This window comes from Rissa tridactyla, chromosome 1 (genome assembly GCF_028500815.1).
Source record: "Rissa tridactyla isolate bRisTri1 chromosome 1, bRisTri1.patW.cur.20221130, whole genome shotgun sequence".
Classification (NCBI taxonomy): Eukaryota; Metazoa; Chordata; class Aves; order Charadriiformes; family Laridae; genus Rissa; species Rissa tridactyla.
Genome location: NC_071466.1, coordinates 96,660,378 through 96,680,551, shown reverse-complemented (window position 1 = coordinate 96,680,551; position 20,174 = coordinate 96,660,378). Strand labels below are relative to the sequence as shown.

General features: G+C 36.9%; 1 protein-coding gene across 7 annotated transcripts in view; it reads left to right on the top strand.

Moving 5' to 3' along the window:
* Positions 1–20,174, top strand: part of CASK (calcium/calmodulin dependent serine protein kinase) — a 225,486-nt gene that overhangs the window by 171,927 nt on the left and 33,385 nt on the right. For all 7 annotated transcript variants that reach the window (XM_054189177.1, XM_054189176.1, XM_054189175.1 and 4 more), the window contains 5 exons: positions 5,335–5,412; positions 6,742–6,822; positions 12,337–12,525; positions 13,046–13,124; positions 19,021–19,106. In XM_054189177.1, the coding sequence (XP_054045152.1) occupies positions 6,820–6,822; positions 12,337–12,525; positions 13,046–13,124; positions 19,021–19,106 (357 nt within the window). In that variant the 5' untranslated portion in view covers positions 5,335–5,412; positions 6,742–6,819. The remainder of the gene's footprint in view (positions 1–5,334; positions 5,413–6,741; positions 6,823–12,336; positions 12,526–13,045; positions 13,125–19,020; positions 19,107–20,174) is intronic.

Here is a 20,174-nt window from a genome sequence, read left to right as displayed (position 1 = left end):
AGGGGCACATACAGATTTTTGCCCTGCTGAAAGTCTGTTGGTGTTACGTAGAAAAGCATTCTGTTGTGGACAGTGAAGAATGAACCAGTTAACTCTGTTCCACAAGAAACCACTGTCGGTATGGTCCCTGAAGGACTGAGGGTTGCAGGGCTGCCGAAAGACAACAGCATTGTAAACAGGCTGGTTTCCTGTGATTAAAATTGTGCAGCTAACTGCACATAGTAATGTGTTCTGTAACACAGGAGTATGTGAAGCCTGGCTGTAATTGTCATTAATGTTCACTTTAATCTATGATGTGTGCATACAGGTTTCATTCAGAGTTTTCTGAAACATTTTGTAAAATGTTTATGTAAAGGTGTGTTGGATTCTTATGTCCAAGGGAACAAATATTCTTGCTAATATGTGTAAATGAAACCTCTAAATTCACATGCTTTCAGAGACAAATTATGGAGCTGTAAATTCCTTCTTCTAAATTGCTTCTGCTATAGCTATTGTTTAAGTGCAAAAATACTTGAAAAGTATTGCAAACCAGTCTTTTTTAAGATTGCAAAGAAGGTAGGACTGCTTCACCGGTTCTGGTGCATTAATGCATAGTATACGCTTTGCTCCTCTTACCAGCCTCTGCTGTGTTCTGACAGAAAGCTTCTGATCATCTTCTGTAACCAGTAAATACTAATTATTGTTGGAGTTTATGTGTTTTTTGAAATCAGCTTTATAACATAATGCTAAAAAATTATGTCCAGACTTAACACGCAGTTACTAAAATTGCAAATGAGAAATAGAAAATAGTATCCTGGATTCATCCTTCTGTTTATATGAGTACATACCAAACAAGAGACGCTTTTTTTTAATGTCCAAAAAAAAATTCTGTGAAAGCATTGGTGAAATGGTATATTGAAAAAATCAAAATATAAAGCAAGTACTAAGAGGTACTAATACTTCCTTTGTTTCTGGGGTTAGTTATTATTACTTGACATGTTTTTAAAGATACCTGTCTTGATTGTATGGCACTATATTTGCTTTGACTACATAACCAGTTAATGTAGAAATAGTACTTCTGGTACAGTCTTGTATGTAATATTATTTTAATTTCTCCTAAAGGTGCATTAGAAATACAGAATGACGTGAACCTGAGCAAGATAAATGGTTCATGGGGTATTGGTGTGTCTGTATTTATAGATGTGAAAACAGTCTTGTCATTTTACTGTCTTCAGTGTGTAATAATTGCATTTGTCGTGTGTATTGTAATTTGTGCCACTGCTTTCCAAAATAATGTAGTGTTATAATGCATTATACCAGAGAGAAGTTGCATGGCCTGGACAAAAGGTTGTTTCTAGATGAGATGTGAAAATGGACACTGAGACAGTTTGGTAACAATACTCATTGTCTCCATTTGGAAATTTTTATGTTGCTAACATGAAATGTCAGTAATCAGTACAGCTGATTTGGTTTTAAGAAGGGATTAAAAACGGTTTTAGGCCAAGACGGTGTTAACTATCATTTCAAGAAGCACAATTAAAACCTAAGAATTTGTGGCCCATCTATAAAAAGACAAAGAAACCTTGACATGATGAAAGCCAGTCAGCTCCAGTTTTAAAAGTAATTCAGAGCACAGAGATTGCAACAACTAGCTGAACACCTACCATGTGTTTTTAAAAAAATATTGTACAGAAATTGACAAGCAACATTTTTCTTTATGTCATTTGGATTTTCTCATGTGGAAATCTTCTTTAACTTCACATACAAAAATAAATCTTTCACTACTACTATCGGTTCCCTTTAGGATTATTCATAAAACATCAGTTTTATTCATATAATGTCATTTTCCAACAAATTACAAAATAAATTTTTTACACTGAAATTTTAAAGCTTAATCTGTTGTTTATGGACTATGTGACTGGAAGAAACAATTTTAATTATGTAGCCTGGTCCCCTTGTAAGCTAAAAAGTCCATGAACTAACTTGAATTAGAATACGCTGTTTCAAAAATGTCTGTTTCTGATTTTTAAAAACTCCCAAGAGAGTAAATCCATTACACCCTTCATTACCTGCAATGTTGATATTTGTGCTTTAATTCTACTCTGAATTTGCCCTGACTACTTCCTTTCACTTGGATCATGTGATAGTTTTGTCATCTAAACTGAATTCCCTTTTATTACCAAACTTCTGTTGTCTTTAAGCATTTTATAATATGCTAGGGGGAGAGATGGTTGATATTTTTGGAGTTTTTTTCTGAGCCCTCTCTGCCTCTTGACATCCTTCCTGTATTTTGAATGTGGAACTGAACAGTGGTCTATTGTGGGCGCGCCACAAACACATACAGCAGTCTTGTTCTTAATTGATATTCTCATTATGGTATGGCATTTGGCTGTAGTCTTCCCTGGGAGAAACTCATACGTAGCTGACTTTATGCTTTCTGGCTGCCTGAGATTCCCCCTTCCCCCTGCCAAGATAGTTCCTCTTCTTTTAAGTATTACTTGTCTTCTTTTTTCTTAGATGTATGATCTTTTATTTGGGCAGAAAATACGCTTCTCTTTTTCCTTGCATGCAGAGGTTAAAGTGATGGTAACCCAGTTAAATGAAAAAGTGTATTTCTTTTTTTTTCTTAAATCGGCATTCCTTCATGAAACGTCACTGGTTTTAATTAGGAATTTACCATTTAAAAATGCATTTCAGGTTGGAGAGGTTCAAGTTTCTTAGTAGATTTATTGTGGGTTTTGTTTGCTTCTGGCTTTTTAGAGTTAAGGTTGAACAGAATTTTAGAGAAAAACACATTATACTCGTGGTAAAAATGTAATGTGGTGTTGGCTGTTTGCATAGTGTTTCCATTAGACGCTGCAATGAGTGCCATCCACTGTCATGAGCTTTGGGCGTAGAGTACCCAAAAAGATTCTCTAGACGAGATCTGCTCATGTTAGTGAAGCTGCCAAAAATACATCCTTTCTCTAGTTGAGGCTGTCTTCTACTTCCAGACAGAAACAATGAATGGATCCCGTAGCTTGCATAATATATAGGCTTTAAGCCTTAATGCAAATATGAAGGTTTTTTCTTTTAAGTACTCTGAGCGTCGCTCCTAATGCTTTGGTGCCTTGGAAGCAAATCTCAGTAAGTAGCACTCAGTAAGCAGCCTGGAAGATGAAATTTAAGTGCTGTGACTCAGTACAAAGGCGCGACACAAAAATAAATGCACTCTTGTTTAGTCTGAACTTTGCCTTGATTTTTTCCTAAACATTCTTAGAGGCACTTTCGTACTTTCCTTTTTGCCTCCTTCCTAGTCTCAGAAGATAACTTATCCTCCCTTGATAGCAAGAAAAAATTGTTTCTCTAAACTGCCGGTTGTTTTGGATCACGATAACATAGCGACATGAGTGAAATCGTCAACTTCAGTGATTTAGCTTTTAAACAATTGCTAGAAATAACTAATAAAAATATTTTCCTGCTAACTTTTTGAATTCCATTATTGCTAAACAGGATGTGTGTGTGACTTTTAGAAAAATACATTCAGTAATATTCTTGTTGGGTATCATGCATTTTCAACAGCTCCTACTGCGCTTTAATCAGTACACAGGGCTTGATGCAGTTTAACAGGTGTATAAATGTGGTACTTGATCATTTGGGGTTGCTGGAGTTTGGGTAGGTTTTGTTTACTTATCTAAGAAAAGGTAAAACCAAATAATTGTGTATGCTACTAAAGTATTTCCTGAACTATAAGCTAGCAGAAAGCTTCTATTTTAAAAACTTCAACAGCGGTCAAGGCTGCTTAAACTGTGTAGCCTAGCGGTGTTTTGGCAGCACAAGGTGAAGTTGTTGGATGTGGAAGAAACTGATTTATCTTGACTTTCCTACTTTCCCCAAGATAGTGGTATAACTGTCCTCCAGCAATGTTTTTTGGAAGTGACATTGTTTCCTCTTTTTGTATTTGTTTGTGTATGGACTTGAAACGGTGAACGTGTGCGTTTTGTATTGGATTGTATTTATTGCAATTTACATCTGTTCTAAAACTGAATGGTATTTCATGTGAGAAAGAGAAGAGGGTACTTCTGTAGCTTGACAAGGTTCCCTTTTTCAAAGGCCGTCCTCAGCCAAATGACAGAGCTGTAAGCTTCTCAGAGGAAGCTTCTGAGAACAACTTGCTGAGCAGCCTGGTTGGGGGGTTCTTATCAACTCATCCTTTACAGTGCTAAGATTTGCTGAAGGTATTAGTGTTCCGTGTGTATTTTGAATGTTTGTTTACGGACACTATTTTGAATTTCAGTTGAATTTTGAGTATTTCCAAAGTTGAGAGATTCCACAATTTCCCTGGGCAACTTGTTGCAGTGTTTCACCACCCTCACTGTGATAAAAGTTTCTCCAATACCCTAAAAATAGCTATTTGTATCTTTTTTCTGTCTTATGTTTCAAAGAAGTAGTCTAACATAAATAGGAATTAATTACAGGCATGACCATCTTGATATTGTTTGAAATGTAAGCCAAAAGTTTTTTATTTGAAAACAGTACCTTTTTATTCTTTATTTTTTATCTTTATTCTTTATTACAGTGCCTTTTTATTCTTAAGTATACATTTATTTCTTTAAAACATGCACAATCTTTTAGGTTTGTATGAAAGAGAGGCTGTAATATCTATATCTAATTTTGAATTGAAGATAGAGCTCTCTACTGTTGTGTTTTGCATAGTTGAGGGAGTTTTAAAAGTTTTCTTAAGAAAATAATTAGCCTGGAATGTTTACGATTTCCTATTTAAATACATTGGCATTTATCCTGCTAAAATCCTGCTAAAATAAGAGTACTCTTTTATTTGTGAGCCCTCTTTCTTGGGAAGTTTTGGTTTTTTTCTTATCCAAAGACTTAGGCTTTTGTAGCTTTCTGTCTTGAAGACCATTTTCCCATATTCTGAGGTTTATTTAAATTACTGTTCGGAATGTTTGATGATTGATTTATTGCAAAAAGTGAGATATGCAGATCAATTTGATTTTATAGTAGAATGTATAATTTACAGCATTTATTCAAGATTCATAGGATCACTACTAGTAGAAGAATATAGTTTCTGTAAATCTGTGGAAAAAGCATGGGAGGTTTGCAGAATCCCTTAACCTCTTGAACTTTCCCATGTCATCCTATGAACTCTAAATCTATGGCACTGTTCAAATCAGGAAATGTTTAAAAATGAAAAGCCAAAACCCTAAGCTGCTAGATTTTGTATACAAAACATCTGTGGGACTTGCAGTTTAACAATCATCTTAATCATGGTAACATAAGCAGGCTATTGTTAGCACTCATCGTTACTTTATATAAAGTAGCATATGATTTCAGTAGTTTGTTTTCTTGTTATTTCAGCTTTATGACAAAATAAACACAAAATCTTCACCACAAATCAGGAATCCTCCAAGTGATGCTGTACAGAGAGCCAAAGAGGTAATGGCTTTAAAATATAGGTTTTACTTGGAAAGTTTGATTGTATTTAAAGCGGAATAATTTTTTTCTTCATTAAGATACTGATATGTATTCTGGCTCATAATCGGAATTATTTCTGGAATTCTACCGTTGCTTACTTAAGTTACATAACATGTTGCATAAACTTGCAGAATTCCATTATGTCTGTGAGGATTATATATATTACTCAGTTTTATCATTTAACCTTTGCTGCAACAATAGCAGTCTTAAAAGGAATACTTCTCTTATGTAAATGCAATATCTTTCATGTTCAGTTTATATATTACTTAGTCACAAAAAAAGATGTTTCCGGGTATTTTGAAAAAACAAGTTTATCATAGGTAGTTCTAAGAAGAGCAGACCTAGAAATGCAATGAAGGTGGCCCATTAAGATGAAAGACAAACACGCACAGATGTTCTTAATTCTTATAGCTGACAAATAGTATTTTATTTGTCTATTTATTGCAAGTAGTAAAAAAATAAATAGTTATATTTTATATTATCAGTAAAAATAAGTGCAGTTGTTGGGGGTAATGTCATACGAAAACATTGTTTATAGTGCTATTAAAATAGAATTAACAGGAAGACTAAATCATTATGTAGTAACTGCAGTCACATTGGTAGACACCCCAAAGTCCTATTCTGCAAGATTTCCTGGCAGTTAATCCTGGGAGGTGCTTCCAGAAGCAGAATATTACTTAGTCACAATATATTTTTTTTTAGTCCAAGTAGTTGCATGCAGAAAATAAAGGTAAAAGTATCGGGTTGCAGGCAAATGCCTCCTGCCTCCTCCCCCCACTGATAAGCCGAAGTATGGCTTAGATTTTATAACATCTGGAGCTTCGAAGTGGCATAGCAATTGAACCACCTACACTTGATGTCTTTAACAACTTAAGTTGTGGAGAGATGGTTTTCTGAGTATTTTTAATTCTGCTTTTAAACTGATTGTTTTAATAAGTTGAGACCATGTGTGAGAATAGCAATTGGTGATGGTGATGTGTGTCACCTATAAGTTAGCACTTCATTTCTGTCTCCACATATTTAGCTGTTGGAGGAATACTGTCAATTGAAAAAGAGCAACCATTTCCTTCAAATTTCTGCTTTAACCTCTCTCAGAAAGAAAACTGAAACAAGGTATTTTATTCTCCTAGGGGTGAACCACATTCTCCTAAGCCCTTTCCTGTCAAAAACGTTGTTTTGTGTAATCATTTGGAGATATTCTGACTGACCAGTGAGGCTTTTTCATTTGTTTGATTAATAGCTTTATTTAAAAGAAAGTTACTATGGACGTTTGTCCTGCTTGTTTTGCAGGTATTGGAAGAAATTTCGTGTTACCCAGAGAACAATGATGCAAAGGAGCTAAAGCGTATTTTAACACAACCTCATTTCATGGTAAGCAAATGTTACGCTTGTTGAGGGGTTTTTTGGTTGTTTTTTACATATATTCTTTACATTAGACAACTGAATTTCAGTAAGTTCTCCCTAAAATCTGCAGGTGATAAAACTGCTTACAGTACAATATACCTGTTAATAAATGTTTCTAATCTCCTGGTCTGGCAAAGTAGCTTTTATTACTACTACTGTTGGGCCCCACGACTGTGCTGAAACCTGTCAGCAGTTTGGAGTAATCTAATTATGGAGCAGCTTCACTGTCCTTTTGGGGCAAGCTGCATTGCACACAGGAAGAAGAATGAATCCTTTCAGATGTTCATAGGTAGAGCTGGGGTCCTCCTTTTTCTTTTTCCCAAGGTGATCTTACGATAAAGGTGTGTGAAGTCATTGCAAAATTAGTGTTTATTTAACATTATTTTACAATAAATCAATAGCTTGTGCAGTCTAGTGAATTTTTGTTGCATATCAACTCCTACTGTGTCTGTTTCACAAACCTGATTTGTGGGCAGTAATTGTCCTAAGTGGAGGGATGTAAATGCTTATAATAACTTGGTTCCGGTTACTGAAACTTGGTTCCAGTCTTTTGAAACTAAAAGGATTTTTGTTGTTCGTGCTGTGGATGAAGTTCCTAAGTTCAGAAATAAAAGTGTTTGCTTAAATCTGCTACACACTATTGTCAGTTTAAACTCATGAATTTGACTTTCCCTAACACAAAGATTATATGCAGGGGGTTTTGTGGAATTTGCTCACCTGAAAGCTGAATTACTGTAAGTCTGAAGGATAAACCTAATTTCCAGGAAAGAGTGAGCTGAAACCAACCTCATATTCAGGTATAAGATGAAAACTGGATAGCTGCATGTCCCAGTGTGTTCTTTTGATGGCCACTGTAGCTTCGGGTGCATTTATTTTAGTATTTTATATCAGACCAGGAGTGTGGTTTTGAAGTGAATCCCCTGATCGTCCCCTTACAATGCTTTGGCTTGTATCACGTAAGAGTCTCAAAGCATGCAAACTAGACTCCTTTCCAATAAAATTAAACTTGAAGACATCCACCAGAAGCTCAGCCAGTGTAATCCAGCAGCTGATGGGCATTTAGTCCACGTGTCAAGACAGAAGCTGGTCAGAAGTAAAAACTCCTGCAATGCGTTCAGTGTGTACATCAGGTCATCACTAACCCAATTGTTTTACTTGTCGATCCGTTCCTAATTCATTGCACTAATTGCTAATGCAGACGTTGGCTTTTTATGTTGTACTCAGAATCACACTGATATGTCATTGCCTGGAGATGATACCTATCCTGAAGTCTGTAACAAATCTGGTTCAGCATTTAACAGGAATACTTGCTTGAAATAGAACATAAAACAAGATGGAATGGTAGTCCACCATATTGTAAGAACGATTAAAGAAAAAAAAAAACAAACAAGGAGAAAACCCAAGAACAATACTTTCTGGTACTCAGCTTCTTTATTTGTAATCTGACAGGTTCATTTGATTTACCTTTTTTTGTGCAATACTGCACAGTATTGCAAAAACAGGCACTGTGGAGAAAGCATTTTTTTAAGTATAAATTATTTTCAGGGTAGGTATCAATTAAAATTATTGTGGCATATAAAAATTTAATGTATCAAATCAAGCAACAGGAAAAGTGAGTTGGACATCATCTTTTATAGGTGTCTGTATTTCCACCTGATATCTTCATAAACTTAAAACCATCTGTCAGAAATGTTTCTTATAAGAAATAAGCCACAATTCCATAACAAGTATTTTTGATGAGGAGTAATTTCAGTAAGTTAGTCTATGGCATCCCAAGATTAATTGCTAATTGATGGAGTCCCGTCCCTTCTCCCCATGTTTTATCCTCTCCCTTACGATTATTCTGACGTTCATCTGACCCTGCACTTCAGTATCGCGCTGTGCTAAACTAATAGAAAATTTCTCCAACAAAACAATGATCAGTTTAGCAAAAAGAGCTAGGAGCAACTGGAATACTGCCAGAGCCAGAATGAGCAAGGGGACGGAAACATTCAGTCCGCGATGGGGAAGAATGGCACAAACATGTAAAGCAGCAGTTAAATCTGTATATGTTGCAGTGAAACCATACCTTTAGGGTGCAGATACCAAAGAGTCTCCAGATGTCAAAGAGGCAATCCCATCCTCTCAAATCATTCCCACTCCGGCTCCCAGACACACCTTTTATAAGGTATAAAATTATTCTTATGTATGTGGCATTCTGCCAAACTTTCCTTCAGCGCTAAGGCCTTTAAAATGGATATTCTTAGGAAAGGAAGTAATTGTATAAAACAACATTGTCAGTCTACACTCACAATGTGTTTCCCAGGGATTGTACTGCAATGCTCTGGTTAGGAAGTTGCTGAGCTCTGATACACAGAGACGGAAGCAGTAAGGTGCAATAAGTAGGATCATGTGCATTAACACCTGTATGATAACAGAGTATTTTACTATTATTGATATTATTTAATTGTAAGACAATGGTGTATAGTCTGTCTTGTTTACTTAAACGCAGTGTTAGTGGTTTAGACTATGTATAGACTTTTACAGAACTAAAGCCGATAACCTATGTGTTTATAAGTACTCTAACTAGGACTGAGATCTTCAAGTTCAAAGGTTTTTGTTGTTTTAATTGTGTGCCTTATGGGTACAGGAATAAATTATAAATTTAGTCTGTACGTGCTTAACATTTTGATTGAAAGCAATGTATGTAAATTTTGCATAAAGGTCTTTCAGTAGATAATTATTTTAAGAATTCTTTAAAAGATTGTCAAGTACCTCATTTATTGTGTACAAATTTCAAGGAGCTTTTATTCCATTACACAACTTTGAATATTTTTTCAAATGCACCAGTGTTATCTGTAAAAGATTCTATTATATACGTTTAGTATGTGGCAGCAATTGAAATGGTTGCTGTACTAGGAGACTTTTACTTAATTACATGTTGGAAGTTTTATCCATCATCATGTGCCTTCCTACGCTGTTCTTTGCAGACAATGATCCTGCAATAGAGTAGAAAGCAGTTGTTCTCAGTGGACTTCTTTTCAGCAGGATTAACATGTTCTACAAAGGAAAAAGAGACAGGGAAAAAAATACCTAAATTACCAAAATTAACTTAAATGCATGAAAACAAGTATCTTTAAGTAAAATCGAATAGCAGTCTTTATATTAGATGTTTTTCAATATGAAAATCGAGGTTGCTGTACTTTAATAACTGGTGTTTCTGAATTTGTGTTAATTTTTGTTAACACATTCAAAAGTCATCCAGTATAATTATGAACCTCCAAAAATGTTCAAATTTCCATATTTTAATGTCCTACCAGGTGTATATTATTGCTAAAAATATAGTATAAACCAAGGCAAGTATTTAATGTCAAACAAATGAATTGCATAAGAAATGTAATATTAAAGCGTGGAGAGTATAACAGATACAGGCAGGTGCATGAAGTTGAGTAAGTAGCTTTGAGTAGCTTGAGGTGAAGGATGCAGAGAAGATCACCCTGGTCTGTTAAAGAGTCCTTGCGCGCAAAGCCAAGACCACACACACTCTTACAATGGATGGTTTTTGTAACCGCCAGAGCTAAGGCGTGATTGCCCATGGATGCTCTTAGTTGGGACAATTGCAAACAGTTTTTAGATATTAAAATGAGAATTAAGCTAAATCCCCAAACCTATATGGGAGCATTCACACCAAAGTTTGCACCCAATTAAATAAATCAAATTAAGAATTTATTTAATTAAAGTCCTTTAACTTACATACGTGGTCCAGATCGCTCAATATAAAATGTTGCTTCAGTAGTACAGACTAATGCAGAGGAATTGTTGCAAGTTTGAGCTTAGTGGTTGACGAAATGAGATGAAAAACAGAAAATGCAGGTACGGTTTAGTATTTAACTAAAAGTAGTATTTATGTAGAGCTTGAAACACTGGAAAAACAGGAGGGAATGTGGCCAGAGCACTGATAGTTCAGGGAATTCCATTCCATCATTATAATGCTGAATTCACAACTATAGTTTGCAAGTGATTTGAGGAAAGGGAACTTAAACTATTTATGAAGTTATATTTTACAAGGTACGCTTTAGAAGTGCTAACTTGGGAAGAAATTTAGAATTTTGTAGAGGCCATGAAAATCCCATTTCTACCTTGGATTCCACTTCAGAAATACATCTTGTAGGATGTGGTTTTATCATTTTTTTCAGTTTAAGTTCTACTTAAACATTTTAACTGAAGACTAAGACATTGGCAGAGTCATATTTCTCTGCCAAAACGAATTCTAGAGGGTCAGTCACAAGCCTCACAAGATGGATGGGGTTTGCAAGTTAAGAGCTGAGAGCATTAAAATGAAATTAACAAGATGTTAACTACAAAATAGATTGGCCTAGCTGCACTGGTGGCTGATATCTGTAGTATTGTAGAGATATTGCAAGAACTAGGCTTGATTTATCAAGCCTTAACTGAGAAACCCATCCATTTGGGCACAGAGGCAGGATCGATCTCTGGTCTTTGATGAGTTAGTATAGGAGTAGAACTAGCATGTTCACATACAAATCATATTTAGTTTTGTACCAGAAGCAAGCTAGCTATAATATTATTAAGAGTTGAATCTAAATGTGAAATGGATGTGATATGGGGCTCTTGAAGATATCCTGGAGAACAGTGGAACGTCATACCATAAAAAAGCCTGGTACGGTTGAATACTGCTTTGCAAATGTTAACACTTTGTCCAACTTTTATCTCATAATACTGTGTTACACTTTTTACAGTTACACAGGCTTCATGTTTTTCCCTAGCTTAGAGTTCTTACATAGTCAGTTCTTCTGCTTGTCAAAGATACTTAAATAAATTTAATCAATTACATGTTGTACCATTCTTTGCATCAAGAAACAGAGTAAAACTAATTAAGTAGTATTTGAGCAGTTTGTTGGTTTTCACCGTAATTTTTATCAGGTAGTTTGAACTCAGTGTGGTTGTGCTGGGTCCATGCTCTAGGAGAAGGGGGGAATATGGATTTGATTATGCTAGTAAACAACAAAAAACAGTATTTTGTTCTTTCAGTCAGTACCAATCCACAGTCTGTCTTCATTAGAAAGAAATACCACGGGATCTGAATACCTTTTCATTTTATTAGGTTAATTATTATAGAATAGGTTGCTCAGAAAGGTAGCTTCCTAATTCTGTGTCTAGGCACATAAAGATTCTGACACCTTGCAGGTGTCGAGAAGGTGGGGTAGAGGGAAGCAGCATCATTCTCTTTGATGTTATCTACAGTAGAAAATCAGGTTTACTCATGCAGATTTTAAAGGCTAGGTATGTGTGTATGCATTTGCAGTCTGCTGAAGTTTATCCTACAATCCTTTAAGGGAAAAATTCCTATATAGAAAGTGAGGCACAAATATCTTGAAATTCCTTTATTTTCTGGAAAGCTTCAAAAATACTTATGAGGAATGAGTGGGGGGCATCAGAGATGATGGAAGACTGATATTTTTTTGCTGTAATCTCCTCTAGGCCTTACTTCAAACTCATGATGTAGTGGCACATGAAGTTTACAGTGATGAAGCGCTGAGAGTTACACCTCCTCCCACGTCTCCATACCTAAACGGAGATTCTCCAGAAAGCGCCAACGGCGACATGGATATGGAGAATGTAACACGAGTTCGACTGGTGCAGTTCCAGAAGAACACAGATGAACCAATGGTATGGAGGGAACCTCAGTGTTTTTCTTGACACTGTACTGGTAAAGACCAGTATTATAATGATTTTAATGACACTTTCTGCATTTTGAAGTAGGGTTGCCAGTATAACTGGAATAGTTCAGCAGCCATTGCAGATAAATATACTCTTGTGTATATACTTAAAATGTTGTATGTACATTCATACTACTGCTGTACCACTAGAGCTGTTCTAGAGCTTGAAACAACCTTGTAGTAGGTATAGCAGATCACGCTTTAAACCAAACTGGACACTTTGCATTTCAATACATAATTACATTTTTAACAAACCAGAATCTCATATGCTTATATATTAAATTATTGCATCTTCACTTATAAATTGCGTGTTTTCGTTGCTCATATTTAAGGGAGTGGCAAAGTTTTTACTTTAACCTTAAAATGTATACCCTGCCTTCAGTCTTTTAGGAAAAGTGACTGCTCTTAACTGCTCAAGAATCACACTGCTTAATATCTTATTTTAAGGGTATAAACGTTTCTTTTTGTAGGGAATCACTTTAAAAATGAATGAGCTGAACCATTGCATTGTGGCAAGAATTATGCACGGAGGAATGATTCACCGGCAAGGTAATCATGTGTCATAAATAGTTTTGTCTTCAAACACAATTATGTAGATAATTTTCTACAAACCATGTAACGGTACATGCTCCTCATTTTGATTGCTACTATTCCATAGTAGTGTGCCTCTGTATCTGAATGGAGTCCTGTTAACTGCCTTTGTTACCTTCCATTTGCAGATATCTTCAAGCATTTTGAGATGAAGGCCCAATATGTTTCATTTAGGCCTTAATTAGGATGATGGAAGTATAGCTCAGTAAGAGATTGAAATGCCAACAATGCCTGGAGGTGTACTTATTTAATCCTGTTTTGTTTTTTTTTAAAAAAAAAAAAAGTCCTTAGACTAGTTACAATACTTTTCCTTGCAAAAATTGACAAGCTTTTTCCAACAAAAAATTTAAATTTCTCCATATATTTTCACACAATTCCTGAGCGTCTTTGTACTTTTGATGTTGAAGCTTATTAAACAATTTGTGAAATAAAAACATTTCTTGTGCCTAGACATGTAATCTTTATTTTCAGTTTTCACTACTATAGCAAATCCTGCAGACATACATCTTTTCTCATCTCCAGTCCTTCTTTGCCTCAGTCTTTAACAGTGAGACCAGTTGTTCTCTGGGTACCCAGTCCGCTGAGCTGGATGACAGGGATGGGGAGCAGAATGAACCCCCCATAATCCAAGAGGAAAGGGTTAGTGACTTGCTATACCACTTAGATGCGCACGTCTCTGGGGCCGGATGGGATCCACCCAAGGGTACTGAGGGAGCTGGCAGAAATGCTCACCAAGCCACTTTCCATCATTTGTCAGCAGTCCTGGCTAACCAGGGTGGTCCTAGTTGACTGGAGGTTAGCAAATGTGACACCCATCCACAAGAAGGGCCACAAGGGGGATCCAGGGAATTACAGGCCTGTCAGTCTGACCTTGGTGTCAGGGAAGGTTATGGAGCAGATCATCTTGAGTGCCATCACGCAGTGCATATAGGACAGCCAGGCAATCAGGCCCAGTCAGCATGGGTTTATGAAAGGCAGGTTCTGCTTGACTAACCTGATCTCCTTCTATGACAAGGTCACCCGCTTAGTGGATAAGGGAAAGGCTGCGGATGTTGTCTACCTAGACTTTAGTAAAGCTTTTGACACCACTTCCTACAGCATTCTTCTGGAGAAAATGGCTGGTCATGGCTTGAATGGTCATACACTCTGCTGGGTTAAAAACTAGCTGGATGGCTGGGCCCAAAGAGTTGTGGTAAATGGAGTTTAATCCAGATGGTGGCTGGTAACAAGTGGTGTTCCCCAGGGCTCAGTATAGGGACCAGTTCTCTTTAATAACTTTATCAACAATCCGTACAGGAGGATTGAGCGCACGCTCAGTAAGTTTGCAGACGACACCAAGTTGGGTGGGAGTGTTGATCTGCCTGAGGGTAGGAAGGCTCTACAGAGGGACCTGGACAGGCTGGATCGATGGGCCAAGGCCAATTGTGTGAGGTTCAACAAGGCCAAGTGCCGGGTCTTGCACTTGGGTCACAACCCCATGCAACGCTACAGGCTTGGGGAAGAGTGGCTGGAAAGCTGCCCGGTGGAAGGGACCCGTGGGCATTGGTCAACAGACAGCTGAACGTGAGCAAGCAGTGTGCTCAGGTGGCCAAGAAGGCCAATAGCATCCTGGCTTGTATCAGAAATAGTGTGGCCAGCAGGAGCAGGGAGGTGATTGTGCCTCTGTACTCAGCACCAGTGAGGCCTCACCTCAAGTACTGTGTTCAGTTTTGGGCCTCTCACTACAAGAAGGGCACTGAGGTGCTGGAGCGTGTCCAGAGAAGGGCAACAAAGGTGGTGAGGGGTCTAAAGCACAAGTCTTATGAGAAGCATCTGGGAAAGCTGGGGTGGTTTAGCCTGGAGAAAAGGAGGCTGAGGAGAGACCTTATCGCTCTCTACAACTACCTGAAAGGAGGTTGTAGCGAGATGGGCATTGCTCACTCCTCCCAAGTAACAGGCGATAGGACAAGAGGAAATGGCCTCAAGTTGTGCCAGGGGAGATTTAGATTGGATATTAGGAAAGATTTCTTCACCAAAAGGGTTGTCAAGCATTGGAACAGGCTGCCCAGGGAAATTGTTGAGTCACCCTCCTTGTAGGTATTTAAAAGACGTGTAGATGTAGTGCTGAGGGAGATGGTTTAGTGGTAACTTGGCAGTGTTAGGTTCATGGTTGGACTTGATGATCTTAAAGGTCTCTTCCACCGATGCTATGATCCTCTGCAGAGCACTGTTTCACATGACTGTGTTCCATAGTAGGGGCAATAAAACTTTTAAAAGATGTTAAAACTGGGTAAGAGAAATCAAACTATGCCTGTTATAACTTTGTTCTTTTCTTTTTAATTATACAGTGTGTTTTATTTCTACAAGTTTGGGAAATTTAACCCATTCTATATGTGCTTCATCTAACTTAGTTTGAAAATGAACTATACTTCAGTGTTTCTGTAGTATCGTCATCTTTTTTTAAGTGTTTATAATTTTGGTAGTGCTCTAGATGCCTCTTAGCTTCACTACTTCCTTAAAAATACCTATATTTATAATATTTCTACTGAATAGAACAACGTAAATGTAAGTTGACAGTGATCATAAGCTCAATATCTCTTTGAAGGGTCTGTGGCTTTTATTTGTTTCGGGTTTTTTTAATGTTGTTTCTGCTGTCTCATTTTGCTATATGGAAATCTGCCAGCAATAACAGTAATGACTAGATAATAGATCTGCTGGGAAGGTTACAGGAACTATATGATTTCAGGTCTAGCAGTATTAAGTACAAACTGAGCAATTCCTAGTCACAAAATAGTAGCTGCTGTGGTCTGCCTCCTATCTCTATGTCAGTCAGTAGTCCTGCTGATTATAGCTGTCCTTATTGAAAAGATGGGGAAGTTGACGTAGGGAGGTAGGCTTGTAAGGATGCTATCTACTTGCACCTTCCAGAAGACTGAGCTCAGTGAAAATGCAACACCAGTTTCGGTCATTAAAAATCGTCTTTTTTTTGACTTATCTGCTTTTTTTGGGTAAGTAAATGAATTGTATCTTAGATCTCAGGCTTTCTCCTTTGGTCTATGCCTTAACTTAGCTCAGCTGTCCATTCACTTTTTACCTGTGGATTCTGTTTAGACTAGTCATACTATAAATATTATTTTCAGGGGATCTGTGTATAGCCTGGGTTCTCAGCAACTCTCAGTATCTTGACCCATAGGTTTTTCACAGATGCCTGGTTTTGGGGCATACCTGCTTAAACATAAATTCATTCTTACAATGCATTTAAGAAGAGGTCTCAATATGGCATTTAACAAGATTTCCAAAGAAGAGAAAGGGCTTATTGGCTGCCCATTTATCGTCACCAGAAAAACAGCAGTTGTTCATTGCCTACGCTACATTCTTGAAGTGAGCTAATCTAAAACTCGCACCAATTTTTTTAAAACACTGATACCCCTGATAGCGTTTATTCAATTGTAACAAAATGTATGTTATTACTTGGTGAAAATGTGATTATACATTCACAGCCTTTCACTTTCCAAGCTACAGAATTTTCTTTTGGCTACAAAACATGTTTATGAATAGGGATTCCAGGAATTCGTTCTGTCTTCTTCCTAATAGGGTAGGATTTCTCATACTTCTGTGCAGAGCAAGAGTGCACACCTCCTAAAACTGTCTTCACTCTGACTTGCAAAGACAAAGAAGGAAATAATTTACTCCAGAAATACATCCATTCTTTATTATTATAACACTGATGTGTTATACATCAGTAGGTCACGAATAGCTTAACTTCTAAATAAACACTGCGCTGTCAATAGAAAAGGAACCAAAAGCAACCAAAATTAGATGGTTAAGCACAGGTATCATGGGAGCTACAAATGGTACAGAAGACTCGTTATTCAAAGATGTCAAGAATACTCTTTTCCAACAAGAATATTTATAAAGAGCAAAAAGTTTCTGTAAATAATAAAAGTCACTTCCTTCTGACTGAAAATGTCTTCCTATGGTTTATCAATGCATCCGCCCCCCAAAACAGAATGACCATCTACTGCTAAATGTCCATGCTTTATTCCTAACTTTTCTGTATACTGCTCCATTCCAGGCATGAACAGAACAATATTCTCTTCTATCAGAGTAACAGAAATGGGAAGTGCTCCAGAAGAGGGGATTTTATTTAAGTGCACTGTTGAAATGATCTGATACAGGGATATTACTGAGTCTGATTCTCCTTCTAATATTTAATTCCATCAGATTTATATTTTGAATAATGCTCAAGAATCTTTATACTATTCTAGGGCATATGCTGTTTATGATTCAGTATTATTGTTTAATAACCATTACACTCACTTCAAACACAATTTAATTTTGGCATGATACAGTCAACACAGAGCCTCATATTTATTTTTTTTTTAGAATATTTTTTTAAGAATTGGGTATTGAATGCCTTCCTGAGAAAATCTGTTAAAACTGAACTTTCAAAGTGTTTCGGTAGAGATTTCATCATTAAAATTCTAGATGTGAACTAGATTAATTTGAAATTCAGATGCAGGACTTGCATTCAAATTTGGTAAACTATTAATTGTAGTAATTTTTCTACTGAAGAGTGGAAGAAGAATTGTGATGCATCTTTTTTTTATAATTTCACTATCAGCAGATCAGCTCCTGTAGAACTGTTAGAGCATTTAATGTGTCTGAAGGACTTCTTATTGAGAGTACTGAATGTTTTTGTAAACTTTGGGCTCTCTGCTGTAGCACTGCCAAGTGAGCTTCTGTTTCGCAGAAGAGAGGCCAAAGGGAATCATAGCAACAAAGCTTTTCAGGATTCTTCTCTTTGGTTCAGGCTGTGCCTGTGTTTAGCAGGCACGCCGTTTGATTTTCATCTGTTTCAACCAGCTGAAAGTTTTGCTTGCATTGTATTCTTTGGAAAAACTTACTATTTTGATTCAGGAAAAGAATTTTAAGGATTTTTCAGGATTTTAGTTGATTGACTTTTTTCAGGTAATTTTCCATAGATATGTTTTAGTTTAGGAAATGTTTGCCTTTTGCTAGTTTTCCAAGTAAGATTAATTATATTAAGTGTAGTAATTGTATTAGGTACAGTATTTAGAGAAGAATACTTGCAAACATCACTGGCTAATAATAAGCCATGGAAGTTTTTTTGGAGAACTGCTAGAGAATTAGGTGGGCTTGAGCTACTCAAGTCAGAAATTATCATCCAAAAAAAGCCTCCTAGGTTACTTCTAATCCTGAAGAGAATTAATTAATTCATTGCCTCCTCCCCGTTGAGCTTTTGTAGTGTCTTAGAGACATGTTGTAGCATGCCATTCCCATCCCAGCCTTCAGCAGGTCAGTTTATGACTTTCCTAAGCTAAGTAGATATTTGTTTCATCATCTGACATTGTAGGTAGTCACACCAATCATTTACATTCAAGCTGAAGTCAAGTTTACATACAGAAAATGCATACTGTAACTACAGCAAATCTAAATCTGTCTCAATTTATCAGTTTTAGATCTGATAAATGCGTTAAGTAGTCATCTGATAAAATGCTGCTTGAATGTCTCTGTTGAATGTTTGCAGCTGATTGCAGGTCACATTGCAGGTGACTTCCTTTTAAATGTGTGGGTTTTTGCAGTGTCCTTGTGAGGGACTGATATTTTCCCCATGTGCTTTACAGGATACCTGGGCATCTTATGCTGGTGTATTGACTGTACTCTGAAAGGCAGATTTGTGATCTTTGGTAACTAATACGTAGCTACAAAAGTCCTTTTCTGAATCTAGCCAAAAAACTTACTTTAATGTTGCTTCGTATTTATGCCTTTGTATGAATATTAGTACTGTCTTGCAATTATCTCAATTTGTAAAATATGTTGGAGGTGACTGTGTGTTTTCTTAACTCCGCAGGTACGCTACATGTAGGAGATGAAATCCGAGAAATAAACGGAATCAGTGTGGCAAATCAAACTGTAGAACAACTACAAAAAATGCTTGTAAGTGCCGGAAATCTTTATCATGTTCTTTATAAAAGTGCCTACCTTATTTTGACAAAACTTTTATGTAATTGCATTGTGACTTCTCCTTTTTCTTCTATTTCTGATAGCCTGCATGTGCATGTAACAAAAAGTCTTCCTGTGTTCAGCCATTAAAGCCTTCTACAGGCTCTCCCCTGCTTTTTAGTAGTGTCTTTTTTGCACATTATACCCAGGAATGGTAGAGGGCACCTCCAGGTGCCATTTTATTTATTCCATTTAGTCCCACGGAAGAGACCATTGACACTCAACCATTCCTGACAGATGTATGTCTGACCAGCTCTTGAAAACCTTTAGTAATGGAGGTTCCCCAGACTCTCCAGGCAGTTGACTTTAGTGTATAACTCTTCGACATTTTTGGAAAGTTTTTTCTAATATCTGGATTTCCTTTGTTGAAATGCAGGAGTTTCTTCTTTTGTGCCTAGTAGACATAACAGAAAAACTACTCCTTTCCTCCTATTACTCATCCTAAGTTAGTATATAAAGATCATGCCCTTATTTTAAATCTTCAGTCTACACCAAGTGTAGTCACTGAGTACACTGTGAGAGAAAATAAACTTTTCTGAACTATTGGTATAATTGCTACGCAAATACAAAGACAATAAATCATAGAACCGTTCATGTTGGAAGTAACTTCAGGAGGCCTCCAGTCCAGTCTCCTGCACAAAGCAGGGTCAACATTGAATTCAGCCCAGGTTGCCCAGGGCTTTGTCTGGTTAAGCCTTGAAAATAGCCAAGGACAGGGATTTGACAGGATGGGTGTCTCTTTGGGCAACCTGTTCAATACTTAATTATCATCATAGGGAAAAATGTGTTCCTCATGTATAGCTGGAACATCCTGTCTTTCAATTTATAACTCCTGTGGCTCATGATTGTTGATGTTGCAAAGAAAAAAAAATATTTTGAGCTCAGGCAGTCTGGCTTTTTGCAGGACAACTCCATCTTAGGCCTTGCTTGTAGAGTCAGTTTGATACTCCATAACACTTGCAAATTTTTCTATGTGCAATTTCTTGGAATTTTGGATGATAT